The sequence below is a fragment of the Gadus macrocephalus genome, chromosome 4 (genome assembly GCF_031168955.1).
Source record: "Gadus macrocephalus chromosome 4, ASM3116895v1".
Lineage (NCBI taxonomy): Eukaryota > Metazoa > Chordata > Actinopteri > Gadiformes > Gadidae > Gadus > Gadus macrocephalus.
Genome location: NC_082385.1, coordinates 5,028,004 through 5,055,765, shown reverse-complemented (window position 1 = coordinate 5,055,765; position 27,762 = coordinate 5,028,004). Strand labels below are relative to the sequence as shown.

At 48.3% G+C, this 27,762-nt stretch overlaps 2 protein-coding genes across 5 annotated transcripts in view; one reads left to right on the top strand and one right to left on the bottom strand.

Moving 5' to 3' along the window:
• grip1 (glutamate receptor interacting protein 1) overlaps window positions 1–1,044 on the bottom strand; it is a 26,581-nt gene extending 25,537 nt beyond the window's left edge. For 2 of the 3 annotated variants that reach the window (XM_060048662.1, XM_060048665.1), the window contains exon 1: window positions 438–1,044. In XM_060048662.1, the coding sequence (XP_059904645.1) occupies window positions 438–492 (55 nt within the window). In that variant the 5' untranslated portion in view covers window positions 493–1,044. The remainder of the gene's footprint in view (window positions 1–437) is intronic. The other variant, XM_060048667.1, reaches the window with a different exon arrangement.
• A 2,289-nt stretch (window positions 1,045–3,333) lies between these two features.
• cand1 (cullin-associated and neddylation-dissociated 1) lies at window positions 3,334–26,442 on the top strand. Of its 2 annotated transcripts, XM_060048653.1 has the most exons (27): window positions 3,334–3,634; window positions 4,885–4,960; window positions 6,005–6,072; window positions 6,161–6,315; window positions 6,610–6,733; window positions 6,976–7,063; window positions 7,368–7,536; window positions 8,688–8,793; window positions 8,946–9,091; window positions 9,206–9,357; window positions 10,304–10,444; window positions 11,195–11,336; window positions 13,613–13,821; window positions 14,566–14,734; window positions 14,851–14,940; window positions 15,336–15,489; window positions 17,679–17,916; window positions 18,458–18,646; window positions 18,814–18,957; window positions 19,088–19,226; window positions 22,401–22,577; window positions 22,865–22,960; window positions 23,534–23,703; window positions 23,870–24,034; window positions 24,226–24,333; window positions 25,175–25,394; window positions 25,718–26,442. In XM_060048653.1, the coding sequence occupies exons 1-27, from the start codon at window positions 3,567–3,569 to the stop codon at window positions 25,762–25,764; spliced, it is 3,750 nt and encodes a 1,249-aa protein (XP_059904636.1). In that variant the 5' UTR covers window positions 3,334–3,566; the 3' UTR covers window positions 25,765–26,442. The 2 variants fall into 2 exon arrangements, with proteins under 2 accessions (XP_059904636.1, XP_059904637.1); XM_060048654.1 differs by having other exon boundaries at window positions 25,175–26,442.
• The last annotated feature ends 1,320 nt before the right edge of the window (window positions 26,443–27,762 follow it).

Here is a 27,762-nt window from a genome sequence, read left to right as displayed (position 1 = left end):
CTACCCCGGTCTCCTCCGGCCCGGCCCCCGGTCACACCTGCCCGGCCCCCGGTTTCCAACGGCCCCGCCCCCGGTGTCCACCGGACCGGCCACCAGTCTCCATCGGACCGGCCCCCGGTCTCCACCGGACCGACCCCCGGTCTCCACCAGACAGGCCCCCAGTCTCCGACATGTTCCCCCTGCGGACCACCCCCGTTCTCCGACATGATTTCCGGGCCGCTGACGTTACCGCGAGTCCCGCTCTCCACGTACACGGGAGTACGCGCTCCCGTGTACGCGCACACACACAGACACACACAGTAACAAACAGACACACAGACACACACACACAGACACACACGCGCACACACACACACACACACACACACACACACACACACACACACACACACACACACACACACACACACACACACACACACACACACACAGCCTACCTCCCTCCTGGTCCGGTTGCAGACAGGCCGGGATGTTTTTCTTCCAGCCTGGCATGATGCACCTCAGGGCGGCTAAGGAGTCCACGGTGGCCCGCTAAAACAATTCCACATCCAGCAGCATTGCTCGTTAGCTTAGCAGGCTGCTACACTGGCTTCCTCCACGTCCGCGTCGCTCGCTCCCTCTCTCTCCCTCTCTCCCCCCTCTCTCTCTCTCGTTGTAACTCGACCCCTCGCGCCTCGCGGTGATGTCGCGAGGAGACGGAGAGGGGCGCGAGGTAGAACGTGAAGAGCGTGAAGGTAACGCCGGGCCGCGCGTGCTGAGGCTTCTCTCCTCACCGGGCGGTAGGCGGTTAACGGCTTGTGCTGAGGCGGTTAACGGCTCGTGCTCCGGCGTTTCGTCGTCACCGGACGGTAGGCTGTCGGTTAACGGCTCGCGCTGTGGAGGAAGGGGCAAGCACACCGGCACCGGCGGGATGTGCACGCGGAGGGAGCGTCTTCATTCATTCAGGAGAGGAGAGGAGGGAGGGGGGCTCTGAGTCTTAAAGGTCCCCGGTCCTGAATCATATCTCACACGTTCTCCTCATGTGTTAATTTAGTCGTACCGGGAGTACGAGAGACGGTTAGGTTGTGAGGCGTCAGAGCCACGCCCCTCCGTAGACACGCGCTGTGGCTCCTGGCCGCTCGGGACCGAACGGTCTGACACATCAAACTGTAGGCCTACCTCCTCAAGGTCATCAAATCAACCTTATCAGAGGAATTAGGCTATCCGGGGTTAAATGGCCACCGAAATGCTTGCTGGTCCATGAAGGTAACTCCTAATACTGTTGACCCATTCATCCAGTCACTACAGCCTGGCCCCAACATGCAGCGTTTTACTGACTCTAGTACGAGAGGTGTGGCCGTGTGCTGTCAGCTCACCTTGTTCTGTACAGACAGCCAGGAGTCTGAGGTTCCTGTTGGCTATGACCCAGGCCGTGTTATAACTGAGGAACATGCAGTGGACTCATGTCTGAACCCCAAAAGCAGCCTCTCTCGGCCTCTGGAGGACTTGGAGGTCAAACTGTAAAAGTAGTTTTCTTTATGAATGATTTTGTATAAAATGCTTAAGCGCTGATCAGTAACGTCAAAATAATTTCTGTCTCAGTGTCAGAGCAACGCATAGTGATGCTTTTGACATCTTTAGAATGAGGCCACCCACACACATGCACGCGCACACATTGAATCTGTCACTTAGGGAATGTGGGTGGGATGTGTAGAAAGAGCTTGTGCCTTAAGAGAGGGAGAGAAAGAGAGAGAGAGAGAGAGAGAGAGAGAGAGGAGGGGGGGAGGGACATGAAGAGAGGGAGAGCTGGAGATTAACAAAGGGAGACGGGGGAGAGGGAGATAAAGATGGGGAGAGAGTCGGGGGGAGAGAGCCTGAGGGACTTGAACCACTACTGAACCACACATGACTCACTGCACACACACACTAGGATGAGTTTGTCGGTCTGTCTGCCTCCCTGCCTGTCTGTCTTTCTGTCTGCCTCCCTGCCTGCCTTTCTGGCTGTCTGCCTGTCTCTCTATCTCTTGCTCTTTCTTTCTCTGTCTGTCTGCCTGCCTCTCTCCCTCTCTCCCTCTCTGTCTCTCTGTCTCTCTCTCTCTCTCTCTCTCTCTCTCTCTCTCTCTCTCTCTCTCTCTCTCTCTCTCTCTCTCTCTCTCTCTCTCTCTCTCTCTGCCTTTCTGTCACTCTGTCTTTCTGTCTGTCTGTCTGTCTGTCTGTCTGTCTGTCTGTCTGTCTGTCTGTCTGTCTGTCTGTCTGTCTGTCTGTCTGTCTGTCTGTCTGTCTGTCTGTCTGTCTGTCTGTCTGTCTGTCTGTCTGTCTGTCTGTCTGTCTGTCTGTCTGTCTGTCGTCTAGGGGGGGATCAAATATTTGACCTGTTCAGCCCTTTGAATCGGACCTTTGATGGGTTGGATGGGATCTTAATAAAATTGAATTGAACCGCGTGCTAGCGTTGAGTTGACCACTAGATGGCGTCATGAACTCTGCGTCTCTTTGCTGGACTAACCGAAGCGTCAGTCACCCAAATACTGTGATGCATCCAGGCAGAAATATCTTGAAATCGTATTCATGGTAAACATTTTCCAATATGGCCCTGTGTTTAATGAAACACATGTTGAATGTAAAACACGCAGTGAATCCGTCTAGAAATAAGACAAAATGTATTGGAGTACCCTGCTTTATTTATCGGAATTCAGCAGAAAGCACAGAACAAGATTAAATATCAAAAATAATAATTATAGCAAATAAGAATACAATTACTAAAAACAATCAATAAAAAAAGATGCATGCAAAGATAAAGATGTGCCTTCATAATGTGTGAAATGTGAGGATGACATGCACTCAACATCATTATTCAACACAGTGGGGTTTAATGCTCTCAACATTATGATCATTCAACACAGTGGGGACTAGGGCTGTCAACATTACGATCATTCAACACAATTGCCTGGGGTCTAATTCCTCAAATTTATGATCATTCAACACAGTGGGTTCTAATGTTACATTATGATCATCCAACCCAGCGGCCTGGGGACTAATGCGTTCAATAGTATGATCATTCAACCCAGTGGCCAGGGGTCTAATGAACATTGTGATCATTCAACCCAGTAGGGTCTAACGAACATTATGATCATTCAACCAGTGGCCTGGGGTCTAATGCTCTCAACATTATGATCATTCAACCCAGTTGGCTGGGGTCTAATAATCTCAACATTATGATCATTCAAAACTAGTGGCCTGGGGTCTCATGCTACCTTATGATCATTCAACACATCACCTGTAGTCTAACGGAGTCTGTCTGACATTCATTTAAAAAATGATTCTTAATTTCTGCAACAGAACGAGGTGAACTTTGACCCCCGTTGCCCCGCCCCTCTGCAGACCTCATTCAAACCAACACACCCAGACTGCGGGATGCGAACCCACAACGCAACTCGTCCCGACTATCACCAGTGAACCCGGACTGAACCCGGACTGAACCCGACGGATCGGTGATAGAAGCTCCTCTCGTGCAGAGCACTCGACCCGCGGCTCACGCGCACACTCACTCTGATTAGCACCCAGCTAACGGCTAACGGCTAGCGGCTAGCATGGCGAGCGCCTCGTACCACATCTCCAACCTCCTGGAGAAGATGACGTCCAGTGACAAGGACTTCAGGTACTAAAGGCCACGGGACCCGGCTCCGGGACACTGGCAAGGACGGTCCGAGCGGACCACTGACACCCCGGGGTCGGTTAGCAGCCCGCTAGCAGCAGGCCTCGCTGTGTGAAGGCTAACAGGGAGCTAACAGGGAGCCAACAGGGAGCTAACCACCTGTTAACGGCAGTGAGCCAACATGATAACAAACCCGAGCAGCGTGTGTCAGTGTGTCTGTCTCTGTCTGTTTGTCAGTCTGTCAGCTAAAGGCGATTGACAGACGGCGGGGATAGGAGACTGTTGTGACGGCTAGTGTTGACTAGCATTTAACCCGTCATGCTGCAAGCTAATGTTGACAACATGTAGCCGTTAGCTTAGCAGTGACATCATGAGCTTTCTATAGAGTATAGTATGATATCGCATATTGTATATAGTATCAGTACAGCCCTGACGATCGGAAGGCTCTCACAAGTTACATCAATCCCCACACCCATCTGGATTGGTGGTTTGTGTTTTGACTCCCATCCCAAAGGTTCTGGGTTCGATCCTCAATGTCCATCGCAGAGCAAGACGTCCAAACCCCCACCTGCTCATGATGATTGGTCTCTGTACTGTCTAGCTAGCCCCTACCTGCTCCTTAAGAACCTGTCTCTGTACTGTCTAACCCCTACCTGCTCCTTATTGACCTGTCTCTGGTTTCTTTAACCCCTTCCTGCTCCTTAAGGACCTGCCTCTGTACTGTCTAGCCCTACCTGCTCCTTAAGGACCGATCTCTGTACTGTCTAACCCCTACCAGCTCCTTATTGATCTGTCTTTGTTTTTCTCTAACCCCTAGCTGCTCCTTAATGACCTGTCTCCATACTGTCTAACCCCTACCTGCTCCTTAAAGACCTGTCTGTACCCGTCTGTCTCCCTAAGATCATGGCCACTAACAACCTGTCTGTCTGTCCGTCTAGGTTCATGGCCACTAACGACCTGTCTGGCTGTCCGTCCCTCTAGGTTCATGGCCACTCACGACCTGTCTGTCTATCTCTCTAGGTTCATGGTCACTAACAACCTGTCTGTCTACCTGTCTGTCTCCTGGTTCATGGCCACTAATGCCCTGTCAGTCTATCTGTCTGTCTCTCTAGGTTCATGGCCACTAACAACCTGTCTGTCTCTCTGTCTGTCTCTCTAGGTTCATGGCCACTAACAACCTCTCTGTCTCTCTGTCTGTCTCTCTAGGTTCATGGCCACTAACAACCTGTCTGTCTCTCTGTCTGTCTCTCTAGGTTCATGGCCACTAACGACCTGATGACGGAGCTTCAGAAGGATTCCATAAAGCTGGACGATGACAGTGAGAGGAAGGTGTGTTGATGTTGTTATTGTTGTATTAAAAGGATGTGTTGTTGTTGTTTTAATAACAGGGTGTGTTGATGATCTGTTATCATTGTAATAGCAGGGGTTTCTTCCCTTGATAATACTTTGGGGCCTGCCAGGATTATAACTGTCCGTCAAAACAAAATCCCTACCGTCATAGAGAGAATTGATTGACAAAACGTCACATACCCTCATCTCCAATTCGATCAATGTTTGGCTGCAGTGTGGCATTTGCCAAGCAGGTGGCGCTGCAGACCTACAGGTAGAGGAGGTCCTGTGGTCAGGAGGTCTTCAGCTGGCCAGCAGCCTTCTTCTTATTAAAAGGACCAGCACAGAGATAACAAGAGAACCTGAAGAACATATTTTATATACCCACTGTATTTACAGAGGATGTCCTCTAGATTTTCTAATTAAAAAAAGACTCAAGCAAGTTGAAAGCATTAAACTAAACATACAAGGCTGTGGGTCCCATGACATTACTCTCTATGGGGAGGTTGCCTGGGCACGGACGCACGTTTCAATATTTCTTGAATACATTTAGAAGAGGAAACGGCAGATTATCAGTGGGTATTAGCTGAGATCCAAATCCCTCATTTGAGTTTCGAGTGAATTTTAACCAAAAAGTTTAAATTAGTTTAAATGATGATGAGAACGCTTCGAAGACCTTTTGATGTGTCAGCACTAACGGCTGTTGGAGATTAATCCAGATGTTATTGGTCATGTTATAAGTCATAATACAGATGATATAAGTCATCATGTAGTAAACTCTGGACCAACATGGTCCATGTCAACTGGATCAAGCCTCATACATCTTTCTGTTGATTAAATGGTCCTTAGTTTTTCCAGGATATTCCTAGATGTTATGTGACTGATTAGTGGACTAATTGGTTAATTGATTGGTTAAATGATCGGTTCATTGGATGATGTACTGATTCGTTAATTGATTGGTTGGTTGATTGACTGGATTCATTGATTGGATGACTGATTGGTTGACTGATGTCTTCATTGAGTGGTTGACTCCCTGGTTCTCAGGTGGTGAAGATGATTCTCAAGCTGTTGGAGGATAAAAATGGAGAAGTTCAAAACCTCGCTGTCAAATGGTAAGAGATACACACACGGCCCCGAAGTGAAGCGTGGATTGGATAGTGTTGGAGAAGTGGAGGTGTGACTGGTGTGTTGGGCCTGCAGCCTCGGGCCTCTGGTCAGCAAGGTGAAGGAGTACCAGGTGGAGACTATTGTGGACACACTCTGCACCAACATGCTGTCGGACAAGGAGCAGCTCCGAGACATCTCCTCCATCGGCCTCAAGACCGTCATAGGAGAGCTGCCCCCTGCCTCTAGTGGTAAGAACACTGCTGCCTCTAGTGGTGAGAACACTGCTGCCTCGAGTGGTGAGAACACTACTGCCGTTAGCCTCTATTTCAGGGACGGCAATATGGCAATAGATAAATGGCATAGGTGTTTACGTCTCATGAGTTTGTGACATTTTACTGTATCTTTATAATTGGCTGTAGTCAAGAATGATTTGTTTTTGTTTACGATCATATAAGACAAATACCCATGTTTTTAAATCCAATATGTGTTTTTTTGGTTTCAATGACTCTTTAACGTGTGTGTGTGTGTGTGTGTGTGTGCAGGCTCTGCGCTAGCTGCCAGCGTGTGTAAGAAGATCACTGGGAGGCTAACCAGCGCGATCGCTAAGCAGGAGGACGTCTCGGTACAACTGGAGGCTCTGGACATCATGGCCGACATGCTCTGCAGGTACCCGTCTCACCTAACTACAGGTGTCTCACTGCCGTCTCGGCCCGTGAACCCTCTGACTGAACCCGATGGTCAGAGGAGCAGACGTTGACTGGAGGCCCTGGCTCTACCTGTTGGATACCTGTAGAGGAACCAGACCACATACGCAGTTCTACAGGAGGTCTCTAGGTGGTGTGGTCTACAGGAGGTCTCTAGGTGGTCTACAGGAGGTTCCAGGTGTGACTGTGGTCTTTTTCTTCCAGACAGGGCGGCCTCCTGGTGAACTTCCATCCCTCCATCCTCAGCTGTCTTCTGCCTCAGCTCACCTCACCCAGACTGGCCGTCCGCAAGGTAGGATCGGTCACCTGACCCGTCACCTGACCTTTGAGCGTATTACAAAGGAGAGCTAGCCAGAGTGTGTGTTTCTGTAATGTGTGTGTTCTTATAACGTGTGTGGTCTATAACTTGTTTGTGTTTGTTTTCGTGTGTGTTTCCATAAAGTGTATGTGATCTATAACGTGTGTGTGTGTGTGGATGTGGGTGTGTGTGTCTATAAAGTCTGTGTGTTTCTGTAATGTGTTTGTGTTTTCTATAACGTGTGTGTGTGTGTGTGTTGTGTCCTATAACGTGTGTGTGTGTGTGTGTACGTTCCCAGCGGACCATCATGGCGCTGGGCCACCTGGTGATGTCCTGTTGTAACCTGGTGTTCATCGACCTGATTGAACACCTGCTGGCAGAGCTGGGGAGGAACGACAACATGTCCACCACCAGGACCTACATCCAGTGCACTGCTGCCATCAGCCGGCAGGCCGGCCACCGCATAGGTACAGCCTCCACCTGCCCGGACGCACCACCACTTTATACTAGGGGTGTGCGGTATCAACGGAATAGAAAGTACATCGGTGGGAATTTGCGCTACGGTATGAATTTTGACGTTACCGCGAGACCGGGGGGACCGGTAGACAGTGTTGTGTGTAACGCATTACAAAGTAAGTAACGCGTTATTACAGTAACGTAATTACTTTTTCATGTAAAAATTAAAGCGAAGCACAGCTACTGAAAATATGGTAACGATGCGTTTTCTATTCGGTGCAACGTTGCTTTCCCAGGGACAGATTTTACAGCGACACTGCCTTCTCAGACAGTATGCAATTGCGCAAGCACGCAGGCGCGCAGCAAGCGTGCCTGCTTGCGCAATAGTCCGTTCACGAGCTCTCATTCCACACCGTACGAGTCAGACGCTGGTAGCGTGAAGCTGTCTCTGCATCTCAGACATCGCTTCCGCAGGCATTTTCAAAAGCCAGTCCTTGCGACAAAGGAAGGCAGGGGTGGAACGTGATGACAAACGCCATCACTGTTTACCTGTGTAAGGACATGGTCCCCTTTCAAAATGTCGATAGAAAGGGCTTTAAAGAGATGGTCAAAACACTCTATCCCAGGTACACGTTACCTGCCCGCACACACTTCAGCCATATTGAGATGCCAAAACTATACCGCAAGGTCCGCGAGCAAGTAGAGAAAGAAATCCATACTATTAAACATATGTGTTTTTCAGAGATGGCAGTAACTTGAGAAAAGATTTTTGCATTTTTTATGCAGTCTTGCTGCCTAACCAGTATTTTACCACTTCAAAAGCATTTTTATCGATATTAGGAGATACAATTAACATACGTGATATAATTCCGTTACTGTATATGCCTCAAATCATACCGTGAAATACATTTTAGTCCATACCCTACAGCCCTAATTTATACTACACCTGTATGTATACACCTTTAAACTACACCTGTATGTGTACACCTTTAAACTACACCTGTATGTATACACCTTTAAACTACACCTGTATGTATTCACCTTTAAACTACACCTGTATGTATGCACCTTTATACTACACCTGTCTGTACACACATTTATGCTAGACCTGTATGTCCACACATTTATTCTACACCTTTATGTGTATAATTCCTGTCTCCAGGTGAGTACCTGGAGAAGATCATCCCTCTGGTGGTGAAGTTCTGCAACGTGGACGACGACGAGCTCCGAGAGTACTGCATCCAGGCCTTCGAATCGTTCATCAGGAGGTACCCTTTAAACAGCTCCTGTGGGGTTGAGGCGGTGGGGAGGTGGGGGAAGGTGGCAGTTTGGTGGCCAGCCACCATGTTGTCTGCGGCACACCGCTGGGTTCAGAGGTCAGAGGCGAGGTACTCAGACTCTCCATGTGGTGTTCCGCTAGGTGTCCTAAGGAGGTGTACCCCCATGTTTCCACGGTGATATCCCTGTGTCTGCGCTATCTGACCTACGACCCCAACTATAACTATGACGACGAGGATGAGGACGACAACGCCATGGACGCAGAGCAGAACGATGAAGATTATCAAGGTTAGAACCAGTCAATACAGTACAGTGATGACGTCATGGTTATTTGTTTGTAAACAGGAAGCGATGATGAGTACAGCGATGACGTCATGGTTGTGTGTGTGTGTGTGTAAACAGGAAGTGATGATGAGTACAGCGACGACGACGACATGAGCTGGAAGGTGCGGCGGGCGTCTGCCAAGTGTCTGGACGCCGTGGTGGCGAGCCGCCACGAGATGCTGCCTGAGTTCTACCGCTCGGTGTCGCCCGCACTGGTGGCCCGCTTCAAGGTTAGAGACTAAGACTAATGGTTGAGTAGAGCAGACCAGACTAATGGATGAGTAGAGCAGACCAGACTAATGGATGAGTTGAGCAAACCAGACTAATGGATGAGTTGAGCAGACCTGATTAATGGATGACTAGAGCAGACCTGACTGATGGATGACTAGAGCAGACCTGACTAATGGATGAGTAGAGCAGACCAGACTAATGGATGAGTAGAGCAAACCAGACTATAGGATGAGTAGAGCAGACCAGACTAATGGATGAGTAGAGCAGACCTGACTAATGGATGAGTAGAGCAGACCTGACTAATGGATGAGTAGAGCAGACCAGACTAATGGATGAGTTGAACAGACCAGACTAATGGATGTGGAGAGCAGACCTGACTAATGGATGAGTAGAGCAGACCAGACTAATGGATGAGTTGAACAGACCAGACTAATGGATGTGGAGAGCAGACCTGACTAATGGATGAGTAGAGCAGACCAGACTAATGGATGAGTTGAACAGACCAGACTAATGGATGAGTTGAACAGACCAGACTAATGGATGTGGAGAGCAGACCTGACTAATGGATGAGTAGAGCAGACCAGACTAATGGATGTGGAGAGCAGACCTGACTAATGGATGAGTTGAACAGACCAGACTAATGGATGTGGAGAGCAGACCAGACTAATGGATGAGTAGAGCAGACCAGACTAATGGATGAGTAGAGCAAACCAGACTATAGGATGAGTAGAGCAGACCTGATTAATGGATGACTAGAGCAGACCTGACTGATGGATGAGCAGAGCAGACCAGACTAATGGATGAGTTGAACAGACCAGACTAATGGATGTGGAGAGCAGACCTGACTAATGGATGAGTAGAGCAGACCTGACTGATGGATGAGCAGAGCAGACCAGACTAATGGATGTGGAGAGCAGACCTGACTAATGGATGATGTGTTTTCAGGAGAGGGAGGAGAACGTGAAGGCAGATGTGTTCCATGCCTTCCTGTCTCTGCTGAAACAAACGCGGCCGGCCCAGGCCTGGCTAAACGATCCTGATGCCATGGAGCAGGGAGAGACCCCCCTGACCATGCTTCAGAACCAGGTGATGCATCCTTTGATCATACACGTATGTACACCATGTACTAGCAGCCAGACCAATCGAGACCCTGCCTTAGCTGATTGTCTGAAGCTACGCAGGTGTGGGCTTGGTTAGTACTGGATGGGAGAGAACACCGAGTTGCTGCTGGAAGTGGTGTCGGTTGGGGGCCAGTAGGTGGCACTCTTCCCTCAGGCCAAAACATCAATCCCGATGACCCAGTGCAGTGACGGGGACACTGTGCTGTGGAAGGTGCCGTCCTTCGGAGGAGACGTAAAACCGAGGTCCTGACTCACCGAGGTCATAAAAGATCCCAGGGCACTTATCGCAAAGTAGGGGAGTCCCCGGTGTCCTGGCTATAAACTGCCCAACCAGGCTCATTCAATCTGGCCCCCTAATCATCCCCCTGTATAATTGGCTGATTCATTAATCCCTCGCTCTCCACCTCAAGCTGGTGTGTGGTGAGCGTTCTGGCGCCGACTGGCTGTCGTGCATCACCCAAGTGGGTGCTACACACTGTTTGTGGTTAGTGAGGTCCTCCTCTTCACTGTAAGCACTTTGAGTTTCCAGAAAAAAGCGCTACATAAATGTAATGAGCTATTATTATTATTATTATTACTACTACTATGCATAGCTAATGATACACGTATCTACATCTATAGATGTACTATCAGTTCTATCTCTATACTTAGCTCCAGGACTACAAACATGTCTGTGTGTGTGTGTGTGTATTTGATATATCTGTTGTGTGTGCAGGTCCCTATGATAGTGAAAGCACTCCACCGCCAGCTGAAGGAGAAGAGTGTGAAGACCAGACAGTGTTGTTTCAACATGCTGACGGAGCTGGTGACGGTGCTGCCTGGAGCCCTGACCACACATATACCGGTCCTCATACCAGGTAATACACACCACCTGTCCTCATACCAGGTAATACACACCACCTGTCCTCATACCAGGTAATCCACACCACCTGTCCTCATACCAGGTAATACACACTAGGGCTGAACGATTTTAAGAAAAAATTGAAATTGCGATTTTTCTGGTAGAGATTGCGGTTTCGATTTCAACCACGATTTATTTTCTTTAAATCAAGTTTCAGTATAAATTAATATAACCAATGAATTCCATTAAGGTAATGCAATAATGAAAACTGCTGGCAACAGATTTCAAATGCAAGACTGTTTATTCAAGTACCTAAGAAACAACAACCAAAAAAGTCAAATAAAAAGGGAGCCCTCTTTCTTAAGTAAACTTGCTTCAATGGCTCATCAGCATCAAAATAATTGCACTTTTGTAAAAAAATAAAATAATAATAATAATAATAATAATTATAAAATAAACCGCAGTTTTGACGATCCCAAAATCGTAACGCTTGAGATTGCGATTTTCGGTCGAAAACGATAGATCGTTCAGCCCTAATACACACCACCTGTCCTCATACCAGGTAATACACACCACCTGTCCTCATACCAGGCAATAGACACCACCTGTCCTCATACCAGGCAATACACACCACCTGTCCTCATACCAGGTCATATAAACCTGGTATAAAGGATTTTACGTGTATGTGTATGTGTGTGTGTGTGTGTGTGTGTGTGTGTGTGTGCAGAAGGGATGGAAATTAACACACGCCATTTGCGGGTGGATTTGTATGGTGGCGGTTGATTCGTGTCACTTCACCCGCCACTGTGTCGGGTAATACTTTCCAGTCAGGTTCGATCAAATTTGTATATTCAATACATTCGTCATACGGCGCTGCACAGTTCCACAACCTTTACTGTCAACATCCGGCCCCCTTCTTCTTCTACGCCTCTCTTGCTGTACTGCGACTGTCAACATCCGGGATAATATACCGGTAACTAACAGCTCTCAAGTCTCACGCATTCGGTGTGAGACACACGCAATTCGGAAGAAGACGATGGGTGTGTCGCATAGACGTCGTCATCGTCTTGCCGTCCCTCCCCGTTCTGTGATTGGTTCCCCATCTCAGGCGAAAATAAAAAGCCATTGAATTCTAAGCACTGAATATTTATGCATTGAAATAACGTATCTGGATTTGAATTTCAACGTGATCAACGTCCCCACTTGAAGCTTTTGACGTTGAATCTTTGATTTTGAATTGTTAACATTGAAAAATAAAGCTGAATAGGAGTTCAGTTCAAATTCAAACACGTTATTTCCATGCATAAATATTCAGTGCTTAGAGTTCAATGGCTTTTTATTTTCAAAATCCGATGGCACAGATTTACTCCCATAGAAGTGACTCAAACATTTTGTGGTTAAGAGGGCGTATCGGTTTCCTTCATAGGTTTCTACAGGAAAAAATCTGTGGGGGTGGGGGAATCTAGAGCGGTATGGAAGCGCGCAATAATTTGCAGTGAATTTGCACAACGCAAATTCACATTGAATTTGCGTTGTGTTTCTCTGGGTCGTTCATAAACTAGGTAGGCTACGCCCTCCCCTACTCAGTTCTGTTCGCTTTGCATTGGTGGAAGTGAGTAGGGGGAGTGGTTAAGTAGAGCCTTCAGATTGGACGGTTTGACTTACTCAGGTACCGTCGTGTTTTGTATTTATTTTTTTACCATTATTGTTTTATAGGGACAAACATTAACAAATTTCTCCTACAGGTGATTGATTAAGTTCTATCTAGACTATTGAACAGAAAGAAAGTGTTTTTTCTGAATATTAGTGTTAAGGGCCAATAATGCTTACTATCATACGTTAGTTACCATGTCTGTGGACAAATTTGTATTTAGTCGCATGTAAATATAAAAAAACAAATTGACTTATGATGGTGTAGCCATGCATGTTGTTTTATTGTTAATATGTCAATTTGTTTTTTATTGAAAATACTTTGTATGGATGAATTATCCCCAAACTTCGTAACACCTTTGAAATAAACATGACTTAACATGGCAGATACCTGTGTATTGTTTATCGGTAAGAGTGTAACGTTTTCAACTCAGTTCCTTGGTAGAACCTACTTAGAGTAAAAATCACTTCTGATGGAAAAAAAGATGTGTATGAAAAACACTTTTCTTATCTATTGTTACTATTATATTGTTAAAAATGTACGCATTTATTAAAAAATTATATAGCGTATAAAAAGTGGCTGGTAAAAAAAAGATAAGTGGCTGGTGGGCAAAAAAGTTAATTTCCATCCCTGGTGTGCAGGCATCATCTTCTCTCTGAACGATAAGTCGAGCAGCTCCAACCTGAAGATCGACGCTCTGGCCTGTCTCTACGTGGTGCTCTGTAACCACCCAGCCACCGCCTTCCACCCCCACGTCTCAGCCCTGGTGCCGCCCCTGGTGGCCTGTGTGGGAGACCCCTTCTACAAGATCACCTCAGAGGCCCTGCTGGTCACGCAGCAGTTGGTCAAGGTAAGACCTGAGAGAGGTCTACGGACACTGAGAGAGGTCTACGGACACTGAGAGGTCCACGGACACTGAGAGGTCCACAGACACTGAGAGGTCCACAGACACTGAGAGGTCCACAGACACTGAGAGGTCTACAGACACTGAGAGGTCTACAGACACAGAGAGGTCTACCGACACTGAGTGGTCTACCGACACTGAGTGGTCTACAGACACTGAGTGGTCTACAGACACTGAGTGGTCTACGGACACTGAGAGGTCTACGGACACTGAGAGGTCTACGGACACAGAGAGGTCTACGGACACTGAGAGGTCTACGGACACTGAGAGGTCTACGGACACTGAGAGGTCTACGGACACTGAGAGGTCTAGAGACGTCTGAGAGGTCTAAAGAGGGAGCGGAGGAAAGGAAACATTCCGAAACCATCCAGCCTTCAACCCTTCCCTCCCCCCTCCACCATTAAAATGTGTTGGGCCTGCCATTGAAAATCAACATGGATCCCAAACCAAACAAGGAGAGAAGCACTGATTGTTCAGAAGCCAACAGAGGGTCTCTCAGCACATTGCACTCCATCAGGCTGACAGGGGTGGCTTTGCCACTTTTAACACATAGTTCTCAAATAATGAACCTCCAACCTTTCCTACACACACTTAACCATCACACTTACCCTTTTCTATGGACTAGATCCAAACCTTGAACTTGTTCACTGTTCTGTCCTCTTCTCATATCGCTGTGTTTTATTCTGCTAGGTCATCAGACCTCTGGACGGCGCATTGGGGAGCTCGGATAGTTTTGACCCCTCCCCCTACATCGATGATGTTTTTAATTGTACAATCAAACGCCTCAAAGCTGCGGACATCGACCAGGAAGTTAAAGAACGTGCCATTTCCTGTATGGGACAGATCATCTGTAATTTAGGTAACCAGAAAGAATCAGTCGACATGTGTTCGTAACTTTCTGCTGCAGCTTGTAGCTGCGAGCTAGTTTCTAGATGCTAGTAAGCTCGATAGCTTAAGTCTGTCTCTGATGCCTAGGCGACCATCTGCCCAATGAGCTGCCTGGAACCCTGCTCATCTTCCTGGAGCGTCTGAAGAACGAGATCACCCGGCTCACCACGGTGAAGGGTGAGCCTAGCGCCGGTCCACGGCCACACCCATAACAGGCCACGCCCACACCCATACCAGGCCACGCCCCCACACCGCACCAAACAAGGCCACAACAACGCCAGGCCACTCCCACACACCATGCCAAAACCAGGCCACACACACACACACCAGGCCACGCCCACACACCTGGCCACTCCCACACACCACGCCCAAACCAGGCCACATACACACACGCATCAGGCCACGCCCACGCGTCAGGCCACGCCCACACACCACATTCACAACAGGCCACGTCCACACACCAGGCCGGGCCCACACCAGGCCGGGCCCACACTCACACCTGGCCGCGCCCCCATGGAACCCATACCTGGTCATACCTGTGTTCATTAGATGTATGCGTGTGTGCCCTCCAGCCCTGACGCTGATCGCGGGCTCCAGGCTGAGCATCGACCTGCGGCCCGTGTTGCCCGACGCCGTCCCCATCCTCGCCTCCTTCCTCCGCAAGAACCAGCGGGCGCTGAAGCTCTGCACCCTGGCGGCCCTCGACATCCTGCTGAGGAACTACAGGTACCTGTCTGTCTGCTACCGTGACTACAGGTACCACCTGTCTGTCTGCTACCGTTACTACTAGGGGTGGGAAAAATAATCGATTCTTCGATGCATCGCGATTAGGGATGGGAATTGATAAGAATTTCACGATTCCGATTCTGCTTATCGATCCGATTCCTTATCGATTCTCTTATCGATTCTCATTGGGTGAGAAAATAAGTATAAATGTGTTTGTTTGTATTAAATCTCTTTAATATCTGATCAGAAGTGCTTCTAGTATTAGGAAATTGTACATTTTCAAATCAATTGGTCTAGACGAAAAAATATATAAAAATATATGCCATCATTATGTGCCATACAACTAAAAACACAGACTCAAAACAGCCAAGTAAGAGCTTGTGCCTTTTGGAATGCTAACAGTGCTCATTTGCATTCAAGTGCTCATTTGCATTCAACAAAATGAAGCATTGATTAGACAGAGATTTATTAGATGGGCCTACCTATTAAACCGTTGGAACACACAAGACCGGAAACCATAGCAATGCCGGTAAACAAATCCCGAGAAGCCCAATCCCTATGAGAGCTCCCCGCGCTACGGCCATCCGGAGGCGACGGAGCTGTTGGCCGTGATATTATATATCCAATTATAATATATTATATACTATTATAGAGCTCCGGGAGTCGCAAACTGCAACAATCACTTTCTCCTCCATGCCGCAGTCACCCCGGACTGCACTGCACTGAGTTTGACGGCTGAACGCTGATTGGCTGTTAGGTTACACATGTCACTCAGTTATCACACTGTTGAACGCTGATTGGCTGTCATCACGACAAAAACGTCTCTACGTTCACTTTGTATGGGATCTTGTCGCCCCGTCGCGTTTGGTGTGAACACACAATGCGATTCTTCCTCGGTGGCGCCATGTTTGCTGCGTTCTGAACCAAAACAAAAGCAGCGTGTGTGTGACGTCATGACGCATTTGCCGCGACCGGAACCGATAAGCGGAATCGTTAAGCAGGCTTGCTAATGATTCCAAGGAATCGGTTGACTCGGAACCGGTTCTGAACAAGAACCGGTTCTCGATTCCCATCCCTAATCGCGATTCTCTCTAGAACGATTCCGTCTCGATGCAGATAAATGAATAATCAAAAATGTTGCATTTGTTCGCCTGCTGCAACATTTTGTTCGCCAGAGAGAGAGATCATTTTAGTAATATTGAAATTATTAAATTTTTCTTCAGTGTGTATGGGCCAATCTGATTTGTCTTGACACGATTGCGATTCAGCCTACGCATAGCATGCACGCAAACTCACAGCCAGACACAAGAACTCCTTCTAATTCAGGAGCAGCTTTTTCTTTAATGACATAGAAAAGAAAGATTAGAAAGAAAAGAAAACTGAAACCTATTTTTTTTTTACATACTTCCACATTATGTTGTAATACAAGCTGCATTGATTATTGCATTGTTCATAGAAAGTCATATTTGTGACAAAAGCTTTTTCTCTAATAAAATATTAGATAAGTTAATTCATCTGTTGATGTCTTTAATGATCATCACAAAAGTAGGAAGTGATAAGCAAACTGTATATATAGATGTTTGGAAAATCAAGCATGGAGATGTACATAAAAAAAAATTCTTGCATCGATAATCGTTTTAGAATCGAATCGCTGACCTCATAATCGGAATCGAATCGTCAGGTGCCAAGAGATTCCCCCCCCCTAGTAACTACAGGTACCACCTGTCTGTCTGCTGACCACACCTTAACTAGAGGTACTACCTGTCTGTCTGCTGGTCACACCTTAACTACAGGTACTACCTGGTTCTGCTGACCACACCTTAACTAGAGGTACTACCTGGTGTGAACCAGGTGTAACAGGTGTAGGTGTGAACCAGGTGTAACAGGTGTAGGTGTGGACCAGGTGTCACAGGTGTAGGTGTGGACCAGGTGTCACAGGTGTAGGTGTGGACCAGGTGTCACAGGTGTAGGTGTGGACCAGGTGTGGACCAGGTGTGAACCAGGTGTAGGTGTGGACCAGGTGTGAACCAGGTGTAGGTGTGGACCAGGTGTCACAGGTGTAGGTGTGGAACAGGTGTCACAGGTGTAGGTGTGGACCAGGTGTGAACCAGGTGTAACAGGTGTAGGTGTGGACCAGGTGTGGACCAGGTGTGAACCAGGTGTAACAGGCGCGTTGTGTCCTCCCCCAGCTCTGCGGTGACCCCGGCCATGGTGGACGCGGTGCTGGCCGAGCTCCCGCCTCTGATCTCGGAGAGCGACATGCATGTGAGCCAGATGGCGCTGAGCTTCCTGTCCACGCTGGCCCACACTCACCCCTCGGCGCTGGGCCAGCTCAGCGGCGGGGCCATCCTCAGCCAGCTCATCGTCCTGGTCCGCTCGCCACTGCTGCAGGGGGGGGCTCTGGCCGCCATGCTGGACTTCTACAAGGTCTGTCCGTCTCTCGTGCTGTCCGTCCCTCCGTCTGTCTCTGTCTGTATTCTGTCAGTCTCTGTGTGTCTCTCTGTCTGTATTCTGTCCGTCAGTCTCTGTGTGTCCCTCAGTCTGTCTCTGTCTGTACCCTGTCAGTCTCTATGTGTCTCTCTGTCTGTATTCTGTCTGTCAGTCTCTGTGTGTCCCTCAGTCTGTCTCTGTCTGTATTCTGTGTGTCTCTCTGTCTGTATTCTGTCCGTCAGTCTCTGTGTGTCCCTCAGTCTGTCTCTGTCTGTACCCTGTCAGTCTCTGTCTGTCTCTCTGTCTGTGTTCTGTCCGTCAGTCTCTGTGTGTCCCTCAGTCTGTCTCTGTCTGCGTTCTGTCAGTCTCTGTGTGTCCCTCAGTCTGTCTCTGTCTGCGTTCTGTCGGTCTCTGTGTGTCTCTCTGTCTGTGTTCTGTCTGTCAGTCTCTGTGTGTCCCTCAGTCTGTCTCAATGTAAAGCCGCTCAAGCCTCTGATTGCATTGTGCTAAACTTTGTGCTCACTCCGTGTGCCCCCAGGCCCTGGTCACCACGGAGACGGCGGGGCTGGGCTACATGGACGTGCTGCGGATGCTGACGGGGCCCGTCTACGCCCAGAGCTCCGCCCTCGGCCACAAGCAGGCCTACTGCTCCATCGCCAAGTGTGTGGCGGCGTTGACCACGGCCTGCCCCCGTGAGGGCCCCGCCGTGGTGGGCCAGTTCATACAGGTACCTGACTGTCTGTCCCCCATCTGTCTGTCTGACCGTCTGTCTGACCAACTGCCTGCTGTCGTGAGGTGGACGGGGGCTGTGTTTCTGAGTGGTCGTCTAGCTGTGCTCCGATTGGTCGTCTCACCGTGTTCTGATCGCTCCTCTGTGTTGTGATCGGGCGACAGGACGTGAAGAACAGCCGCTCCACCGACTCCATCCGGCTGCTCGCTCTGCTCTCATTGGGCGAGGTGGGGCACCATGTGGACCTGAGCAGCCAACCAGAGCTCAAGACGGTCATCCTCGACGCCTTCTCCTCCACCAGTGAAGAGGTAGTCGGTCTTTCTCTCCTGCCCGCCTGCCTGCCTGCCTGCCTGCCTGCCTGCCTGCCTGCCTGCGTCTTCCTGAGAACTAATCTTAACATTGTCTGCCCATCTGCCCGCCTACCTGTCTGTCCTCCAGGTGAAGTCCGCTGCCTCCTATGCGTTGGGGAGCATCGCTGTGGGGAATCTTCCAGAATATCTTCCCTTCGTCCTGCAGGAGATCTCCTCCCAACCCAAACGGCAATACCTGCTGCTGCACTCACTGAAGGAGATCATAGGTAACTGTCTCTACTAGGGCTGCTGCAACTAACTATTGTTTTAATAATCGCTTAATCGCTCGATAATCTCTTTTCGATTAATCGATGAATCGGATAAAAAAAAAGGAAACATTTGTAATTGCCACATCTTTATTCGAAAGCTGAACATGACTTCAAATTCACCGTGCAGACTGAAGTGTAAGAACAACAGGTTATTGCTCCAACGTCCCTGGGCTATTAAAAGTAATATTGAATGATAAAAAAATCTTAAAACATAACTGGAATAACACAAAAAAACATACAATGTATGATATACATTTATGTATACATCTAGAAAAAGGAAAAGGCTCCTTTCTTTTATAAAGTGCAGAAAATGAGGCTTTCAGTTGCTTAAGTCAAACCGGTAGAAATGATTTCCGGAAATGATTTTGTTAGAGGACCAATCGCAGCCCTTGCCGTCTCCGACGGATAGTTAGAAAATATTGGAACCGCACGTAGAGCTCCGTCAACGGAGAGGGCTCTCCGTGTCTACGTACTGCACTTTACGGAGGGCTTTACATCCACCTTTACTCTGCTGTCGAGCCCCCATCCTTGTCAGGGATGACTCAGACATGTTTGCTTTTCAGATGCTCATCCCCGTGGTTCTTCCGTGCCGTGTCATTTTGCGTTTGCAAAAGTTTGCAACTAACGCACTTTTTAACTTTATGCATTGTAAAGTGCTCCCACACATCTTTCGTGTCCAAAATACAAGCTGTGGTCGCTCGCACTGTAGCGGGCGGAAGGCTCGCTGTGGGCACACACGAAACCGGTCGGCGTCTGAAAACAGTTCCACGCATACGAGTGACTTATTAAACCCGCGATTCAACGAATCGATGACTAACTTCGTTGCCCACGCTTTTAGTAATCGAGATCATGGGTAACTATCTCTACCTTTAGAGACACTAGGTCCACTATCACCATGATAGAGACACCAGGTCCACTATCTCCATGTTAGAGACACTAGGTCCACTATCTCCATGTTAGAGACACTAGGTCCACTATCACCATGTTGGAGACACTAGGTCCACTATCACCATGATAGAGACACTAGGTCCACTATCACCATGATAGAGACACTAGGTCCACTATCACCATGATAGAGACACTAGGTCCACTATCACCATGATAGAGACACTAGGTCCACTATCACCATGATAGAGACACCAGGTCCACTATCACCATGATAGAGACACTAGGTCCACTATCACCATGATAGAGACACTAGGTCCACTATCACCATGATAGAGACACTAGGTCCACTATCACCATGATAGAGACACTAGGTCCACTATCACCATGATAGAGACACCAGGTCCACTATCACCATGATAGAGACACCAGGTCCACTATCACCATGATAGAGACACCAGGTCCACTATCACCATGATAGAGACACCAGGTCCACTATCACCATGATAGAGACACTAGGTCCACTATCACCATGATAGAGACACTAGGTCCACTATCACCATGATAGAGACACTAGGTCCACTATCACCATGATAGAGACACTAGGTCCACTATCACCATGATAGAGACACCAGGTCCACTATCACCATGATAGAGACACTAGGTCCACTATCACCATGATAGAGACACTAGGTCCACTATCACCATGATAGAGACACTAGGTCCACTATCACCATGATAGAGACACTGGGTCCACTATCACCATGATAGAGACACTAGGTCCACTATCACCATGATAGAGACACTAGGTCCACTATCACCATGATAGAGACACTAGGTCCACTATCACCATGATAGAGACACTAGGTCTATCCTAGGTCCACTATCACCATGATAGAGACACTGGGTCCACTATCTCTGTTAGAGACACTGGGTCCACTATCTCTGTTAGAGACACTAGGTCCACTATCACCATGATAGAGACACTGGGTCCACTATCACCATGATAGAGACACTAGGTCCACTATCACCATGATAGAGACACTAGGTCCACTATCACCATGATAGAGACACTAGGTCCACTATCACCATGATAGAGACACTGGGTCCACTATCACCATGATAGAGACACTAGGTCCACTATCACCATGATAGAGACACCGGGTCCACTATCACCATGATAGAGACACTGGGTCCACTATCTCTGTTAGAGACACTAGGTCCACTATCTCTGTTAGAGACACTAGGTCCACTATCACCATGATAGAGACACTGGGTCCACTATCACCATGATAGAGACACTGGGTCCACTATCTATGTTAGAGACACTGGGTCCACTATCTCTGTTAGGGACACTGGGTCCACTATCTCTGTTAGTGACACTGGGTCCACTATCTCTGTTAGTGACACTGGGTCCACTATCACCATGATAGAGACACTGGATCCACTATCACCATGATAGAGACACTAGGTCCACTATCTCCATGTTAGAGACACTAGGTCCACTATCACCATGATAGAGACACTAGGTCCACTATCTCCATGATAGAGACACTAGGTCCACTATCACCATGATAGAGACACTAGGTCCACTATCACCATGATAGAGACACTGGGTCCACTATCACCATGATAGAGACACTGGGTCCACTATCTATGTTAGGGACACTGGGTCCACTATCTCTGTTAGGGACACTGGGTCCACTATCTCTGTTAGGGACACTGGGTCCACTATCTCTGTTAGTGACACTGGGTCCACTATCTCTGTTAGTGACACTGGGTCCACTATCTCTGTTAGTGACACTGGGTCCACTATCTCTGTTAGTGACACTGGGTCCACTATCTCTGTTAGTGACACTGGGTCCACTATCTCTGTTAGGGACACTGGGTCCACTATCTCTGTTAGTGACACTGGGTCCACTATCTCTGTTAGAGACACTGGGTCCACTATCACCATGATAGAGACACTGGGTCCACTATCACCATGATAGAGACACTGGGTCCACTATCACCATGATAGAGACACTGGGTCCACTTATCTCTCTGTTAGAGACACTGGGTCCACTATCTATGTTAGAGACACTGGGTCCACTATCTCTGTTAGGGACACTGGGTCCACTATCTCTGTTAGGGACACTGGGTCCACTATCTCTGTTAGGGACACTGGGTCCACTATCTCTGTTAGGGACACTGGGTCCACTATCTCTAGGTCTACTACCTCCAGCTCTAACCCCCCGGTGTCCTCAGGTTCGTCCACGGTGGCGGGGCTGAAGCCCTACGTGGAGTCGGTGTGGACCCTGCTGCTGAAGCACTGCGAGTGCCAGGAGGAGGGAACCCGCAACGTGGTGGCAGAGTGCCTCGGCAAGCTGACCCTCATCGACCCCGAGACCCTGCTGCCAAGGCTCAAGGGATACCTGCTGTCAGGTACGGTCAATCGGACGGTGCTGTCAATCACCTGTGCTGTCAATCACACCGTACTGTCAGTCACCTGTGATATCAAACGTACTGTTAATCACACAATTCTGTCAAACACAATACTGGCAATCACCTGTAGTGGCAATCACACATACTGTAAATCGCACCTGTACTGTCAAACAAACCTGTACTGTCAATCACCTGTACTGTCAAACACCTGTACTGTCAAACAAACCTGTACTGTCAATCACCTGTACTGTCAAACACCTGTACTGTCAATCACCTGTGTGTTCCAGGCTCCTCCTATGCCAGAAGCTCTGTAGTAACAGCGGTTAAGTTCACCATCTCTGACCAGCCACAGCCGATAGACCCCCTGCTGAAGAACTCTATAGGTAACACACACACACACACACACACACACACACACACACACACACACACACACACACACACACACACACACACACACACACACACACACACACACACACTGCTTAAGAACTCTATAGGTAACACACACACACACACACACACACACACACACACACACACACACACACACACACACACACACACACACACACACACTGCTTAAGAACTCTATAGGTAACACACACACACACACACACACACTCTGCTTAAGAACTCTATAGGTAACACACACACACACACACACTCTGCTTAAGAACTCTATAGGTAACACACACACACACACACACACACACACACACACACTGCTTAAGAACTCAATAGGTAACACACACACACACACACTGCTTAAGAACTCTATAAGTAACACACACACACTCTGCTTAAGAACTCTATAGGTAACACACACACACACACACACTCTGCTTAAGAACTCTATAGGTAACACACACACACACACACACACACACACACACACACTGCTTAAGAACTCAATAGGTAACACACAGCTGCTCTGATTGGCTGCCCTCCACCAGGTGACTTCCTGAAGACCCTTGAGGACCCCGACCTGAATGTGCGTCGCGTTGCCTTGGTAACCTTCAACTCTGCAGCCCATAATAAGCCCAGTCTGATCCGAGAGCTGCTGGACACCATCCTGCCACACCTCTACAACGAGACCCGCGTCCGCAAGGAGCTCATCAGAGAGGTGAGCCAATCACAGCCTCCCGCTGCTCAGAGGACCAATCACAGCCTGCTGCTGCTCAGAGGACCAATCAAAGCCTCCTACTACTAAGAGGACCAAGCACAGCCTCCTGCTGATTAGAGGTCCAATTACAGCATCTAACTCCAGGTGTGTGCGTGTGCGTGCAAAGGTGGAGATGGGCCCGTTCAAACACACAGTGGACGACGGGCTGGACCTGAGGAAGGCTGCGTTCGAGTGCATGTACACACTGCTGGACAGCTGCCTGGACCGCATCGATATCTTCACCTTCCTCAACCACGTGGAGGACGGGCTGAAGGACCACTACGACATCAAGGTCCGCACACCTCTCTCTCCCTCTCTCTCTCTGTCTGTCTCTCTCTGTTTATTTACTCTCTCTCTCTCTCTCTCTCTCTCTCTCTCTCTCTCTCTCTCTCTCTCTCTCTCTCTCTCTCTCTCTCTCTGTCTCTGTCTGTCACTCTGGTTATTTTCTGTGTGTGTTTATTTTCCTTTTTTCTCTCTCTCTAGATGCTGACCTTCCTGATGCTGGCCAGACTCTCCTGTCTGTGTTCCAGCGCCGTCCTGCAGCGCCTCGACCGGCTGGTGGAGCCGCTCAGAGCCACCTGCACCACCAAGGTACCGTGACTCCCCCCTAACACAGCCCCCTGCACCACCATATGTGTGTGCAGGTGATACTTGTATGTGTGTGCAGGGCCTTGAGACGTTGATACGTGTGTGTGCAGGGCTTTGAGACGTCGGTACGTGTGTGTGCAGGGCTCTGAGACGTTGATACGTGTGTGCAGGGCTTTGAGACGTTGATACGTGTGTGTGCAGGGCTTTGAGACGTTGATACGTGTGTGTGCAGGGCTTTGAGACGTTGATACGTGTGTGTGCAGGGCTTTGAGACGTTGATACGTGTGTGCAGGGCTTTGAGACGTCTGTACGTGTGTGTGCAGGGCTCTGAGACGTTGATACGTGTGTGTGCAGGGCTCTGAGACGTTGATACGTGTGTGTGCAGGGCTCTGAGACGTCGGTACGTGTGTGCGCAGGGCTTTGAGACGTTGATACGTGTGTGTGCAGGGCTCTGAGACGTTGATACGTGTGTGTGCAGGGCTCTGAGACGTTGATACGTGTGTGCAGGGCTCTGAGACGTTGATACGTGTGTGCAGGGCCTTGAGACGTTGATACGCGTGTGTGCAGGGCTCTGAGACGTTGATACGTGTGTGTGCAGGGCTTTGAGACGTCGGTACGTGTGTGTGCAGGGCTTTGAGACGTTGATACGTGTGTGTGCAGGGCTCTGAGACGTCGGTACGTGTGTGTGCAGGGCTTTGAGACGTTGATACGTGTGTGTGCAGGGCTTTGAGACGTTGATACGTGTGTGTGCAGGGCTTTGAGACGTCGGTACGTGTGTGCAGGGCTCTGAGACGTTGATACGTGTGTGTGCAGGGCTTTGAGACGTTGATACGCGTGTGTGCAGGTTAAGGCCAACTCGGTGAAGCAGGAGTTTGAGAAGCAGGATGAGCTGAAGCGGTCGGCCATGCGGGCGGTGGTGGCGCTGCTGGGCATCCCGGAGGCGGAGAAGTCGCCCCTCATGGCCGAGTTCCAGTCCCAGATCGCCTCCAACCAGGAGCTGGCCGCCATCTTTGACTCCATACAGCGAGACTCCACCTCCGCCAACATGGAGTCCATGGACACTAGTTAAGGAGACTGCAACTCCCATCATGCACCACACACACAGACACACTCACACTCACACACTCACACACACACTCACACACACACACACACACACATAGACACTCACAGACACTCGGACACACACAGACATAGACACCATCTGTTGTTCTTACTCTCCTTGCGCCGGTTTCCCATGATGCACTGCAGCAGGAGGAGTTCTGCATGGACAAACAGGAACAGGAAATCAAAGCGTGGAAGCTCCTCCCATTTTCTTTCAGGATGCCGGCTGATTGGCTGATGTTCCTTGTTTATTTTGGGGTTTGTTGTTTTTTTCTAATTCCAGAAGTACTGCAGGTGCCTCAACCTGATTGGCCACTGTGGAGTGACTGACAGTTGGCATGCGATCAAACTCACCAATGGTTATGGCTTGCCTGCGACCTGGCAGCCAATGGGAGAAGGGCTTGCTCAGTTCAACAGGCTGGCGTCCAATAGAAAGCTTGGATGATGGGGGGGCAAGCGAGAGCTGCTTCTAGCGGACTGGAAGAGACTGTTGGTTCACCTCCCATCACTGTCAAGACCAGAGCAAACGATAGCAAAGAACACTCCACACACAAGACCAGAGAAAGACCAGACCGTAGACAGACCGGAGACAGACCGTAGACGGACCCAAGACGGACCAGCAACAGACTAGACCACACACGCACGCATACACACTGAGACACACGCACAGAGACAGAATGCAAAACCCCCCACACACACCTGTAGACAAGAGATGGACTAGACTGTGGACCGACCGACAGACTAGACAGACCGACAGACAGACTGGACAGACAGACTTAACTATGGACAGACAGACCTGACCATGTGCTCTGACTCTATGCTGTGGTTAGCAGGAGTTAACTGTGTTAGCTACGGTTAGTGGTGGTTATCTGTTGGCTACGGTTAGCTGAAGCAAGCGTTGGTTAGCCGTGTGAGCTACGGTTAGCCGTGGTTAGCCGTGTTAGCTCTGCTGTGATCAGGAGTGTTCTTGTTTATCTCAAGTCAATAAAGAGGTCCATTTCTGCCTGATTGATGTCCTCTGTGTTTCTGTTCTCATGGCTTCTGAACACTCGAATAAATCAATTCACTTCTTACTAGCTAGTAAATTCACTAGTAGTTAGCTAGTCAATTCACTACTAGTGGCTAGTCAATTCACTATTAGCAAGCTAAGTCGATTCACCGCTATTGGATTCACTACTAGTGGCTAGTCAATTCACTATTAGCAAGCTAAGTCGATTCACCGCTATTGGATTCACTACTAGTGGCTAGTCAATTCTGCTGATAGTGTTCATGCGGTATAGTTAGCTAGACTGTACATGTGTAGTTAGCTATAGTGTACATGTGGTGTAGTTAGCTCCCCATCGGATTTCAGAGGTTTATTTCTTGCAGCTGTCAAAAATGGAAAATGTTCCGTTATTGTTTTGCTATTTTAATATTTATAATAAGTGTTCAATAATATATTTATTATTTAGCCATTAATGGCATTAAATCAGATCTTATATTATTTAATACTAATAGCATTCTATGAGGTGTTGTATAATTAATATTGTTATTTGATATTGGAAAACTGAGACCGCTCTGTTGGCTGAAAGGTTTTTTAAATCAGATCAGCTAATACTGCACTAGCTGAAACTGGTTTCTGATCTGCACTGGCTGAAACTGGTTTTAAATCCTGATGAAAGGAAACGGAAAGGTACCAGAAGTTTTGAATTGCCATGAGGATGAAGAGGCTGCTCCTGACAGACAGACAGACTTCACGTCTGTCTGTCTGTCTCCTCAGCCTCTGGGTGGGGGCGAGGCTTCCAGCTGTCTTTAATCGGTCTCCTTGAATTGCTTCGGGTTAAAAATGTCAGTGTCGTAATTTTTTTATAATTTACCGTAAGCTTATTGTTATAATATAATGGTAGTAATAATAATAGTGTTAATATAATATTAAGACAATAATAATATATTTATAGCATAATATCTTTGTAATAATACAGTGCTCACATAATATTAATATAATAAAATAATAGTGGTGAAATAAATATAATAATTTAATAGAAATAATGTCAATATAATAGTAATCATAACAATAATTCACCATTAATATAATTCTTATGCAGTGTTAATATAACTGTAACCAGCCGAGGGCGGTAAAGCCCAGTGAGAGGACCGCTGGTTTATTGTGATGTTCTGCTCTAGAAGCTTTCTGGTGAACTTCTTTAGAAAGCCGGACTGCTGTGATGCTTCCCTCCCCAATGCAGAACTTCTTTCAGCCCACTCAGTATGAACATCCTGCATTGGTCGACTAGAGTTTTAAATGTTGATATTTTCCTGGGTGCCGGGATGTGAGGCCTCACTTCCTCT

What these genes read in the sequence shown, in the direction of transcription:
- cand1 (XM_060048653.1), top strand. Translation starts at nt 3,567, where the DNA reads ATGGCGAGCGCCTCGTACCACATCTCCAACCTCCTGGAGAAGATGACG. An exon ending in ACAGATCATCTGTAATTTAG is followed by an intron (nt 14,735 to 14,850) that starts GTAACCAGAAAG and finishes TCTGATGCCTAG; the next exon opens with GCGACCATCTGCCCAATGAG. An exon ending in GAGCCACCTGCACCACCAAG is followed by an intron (nt 24,334 to 25,174) that starts GTACCGTGACTC and finishes GCGTGTGTGCAG; the next exon opens with GTTAAGGCCAACTCGGTGAA.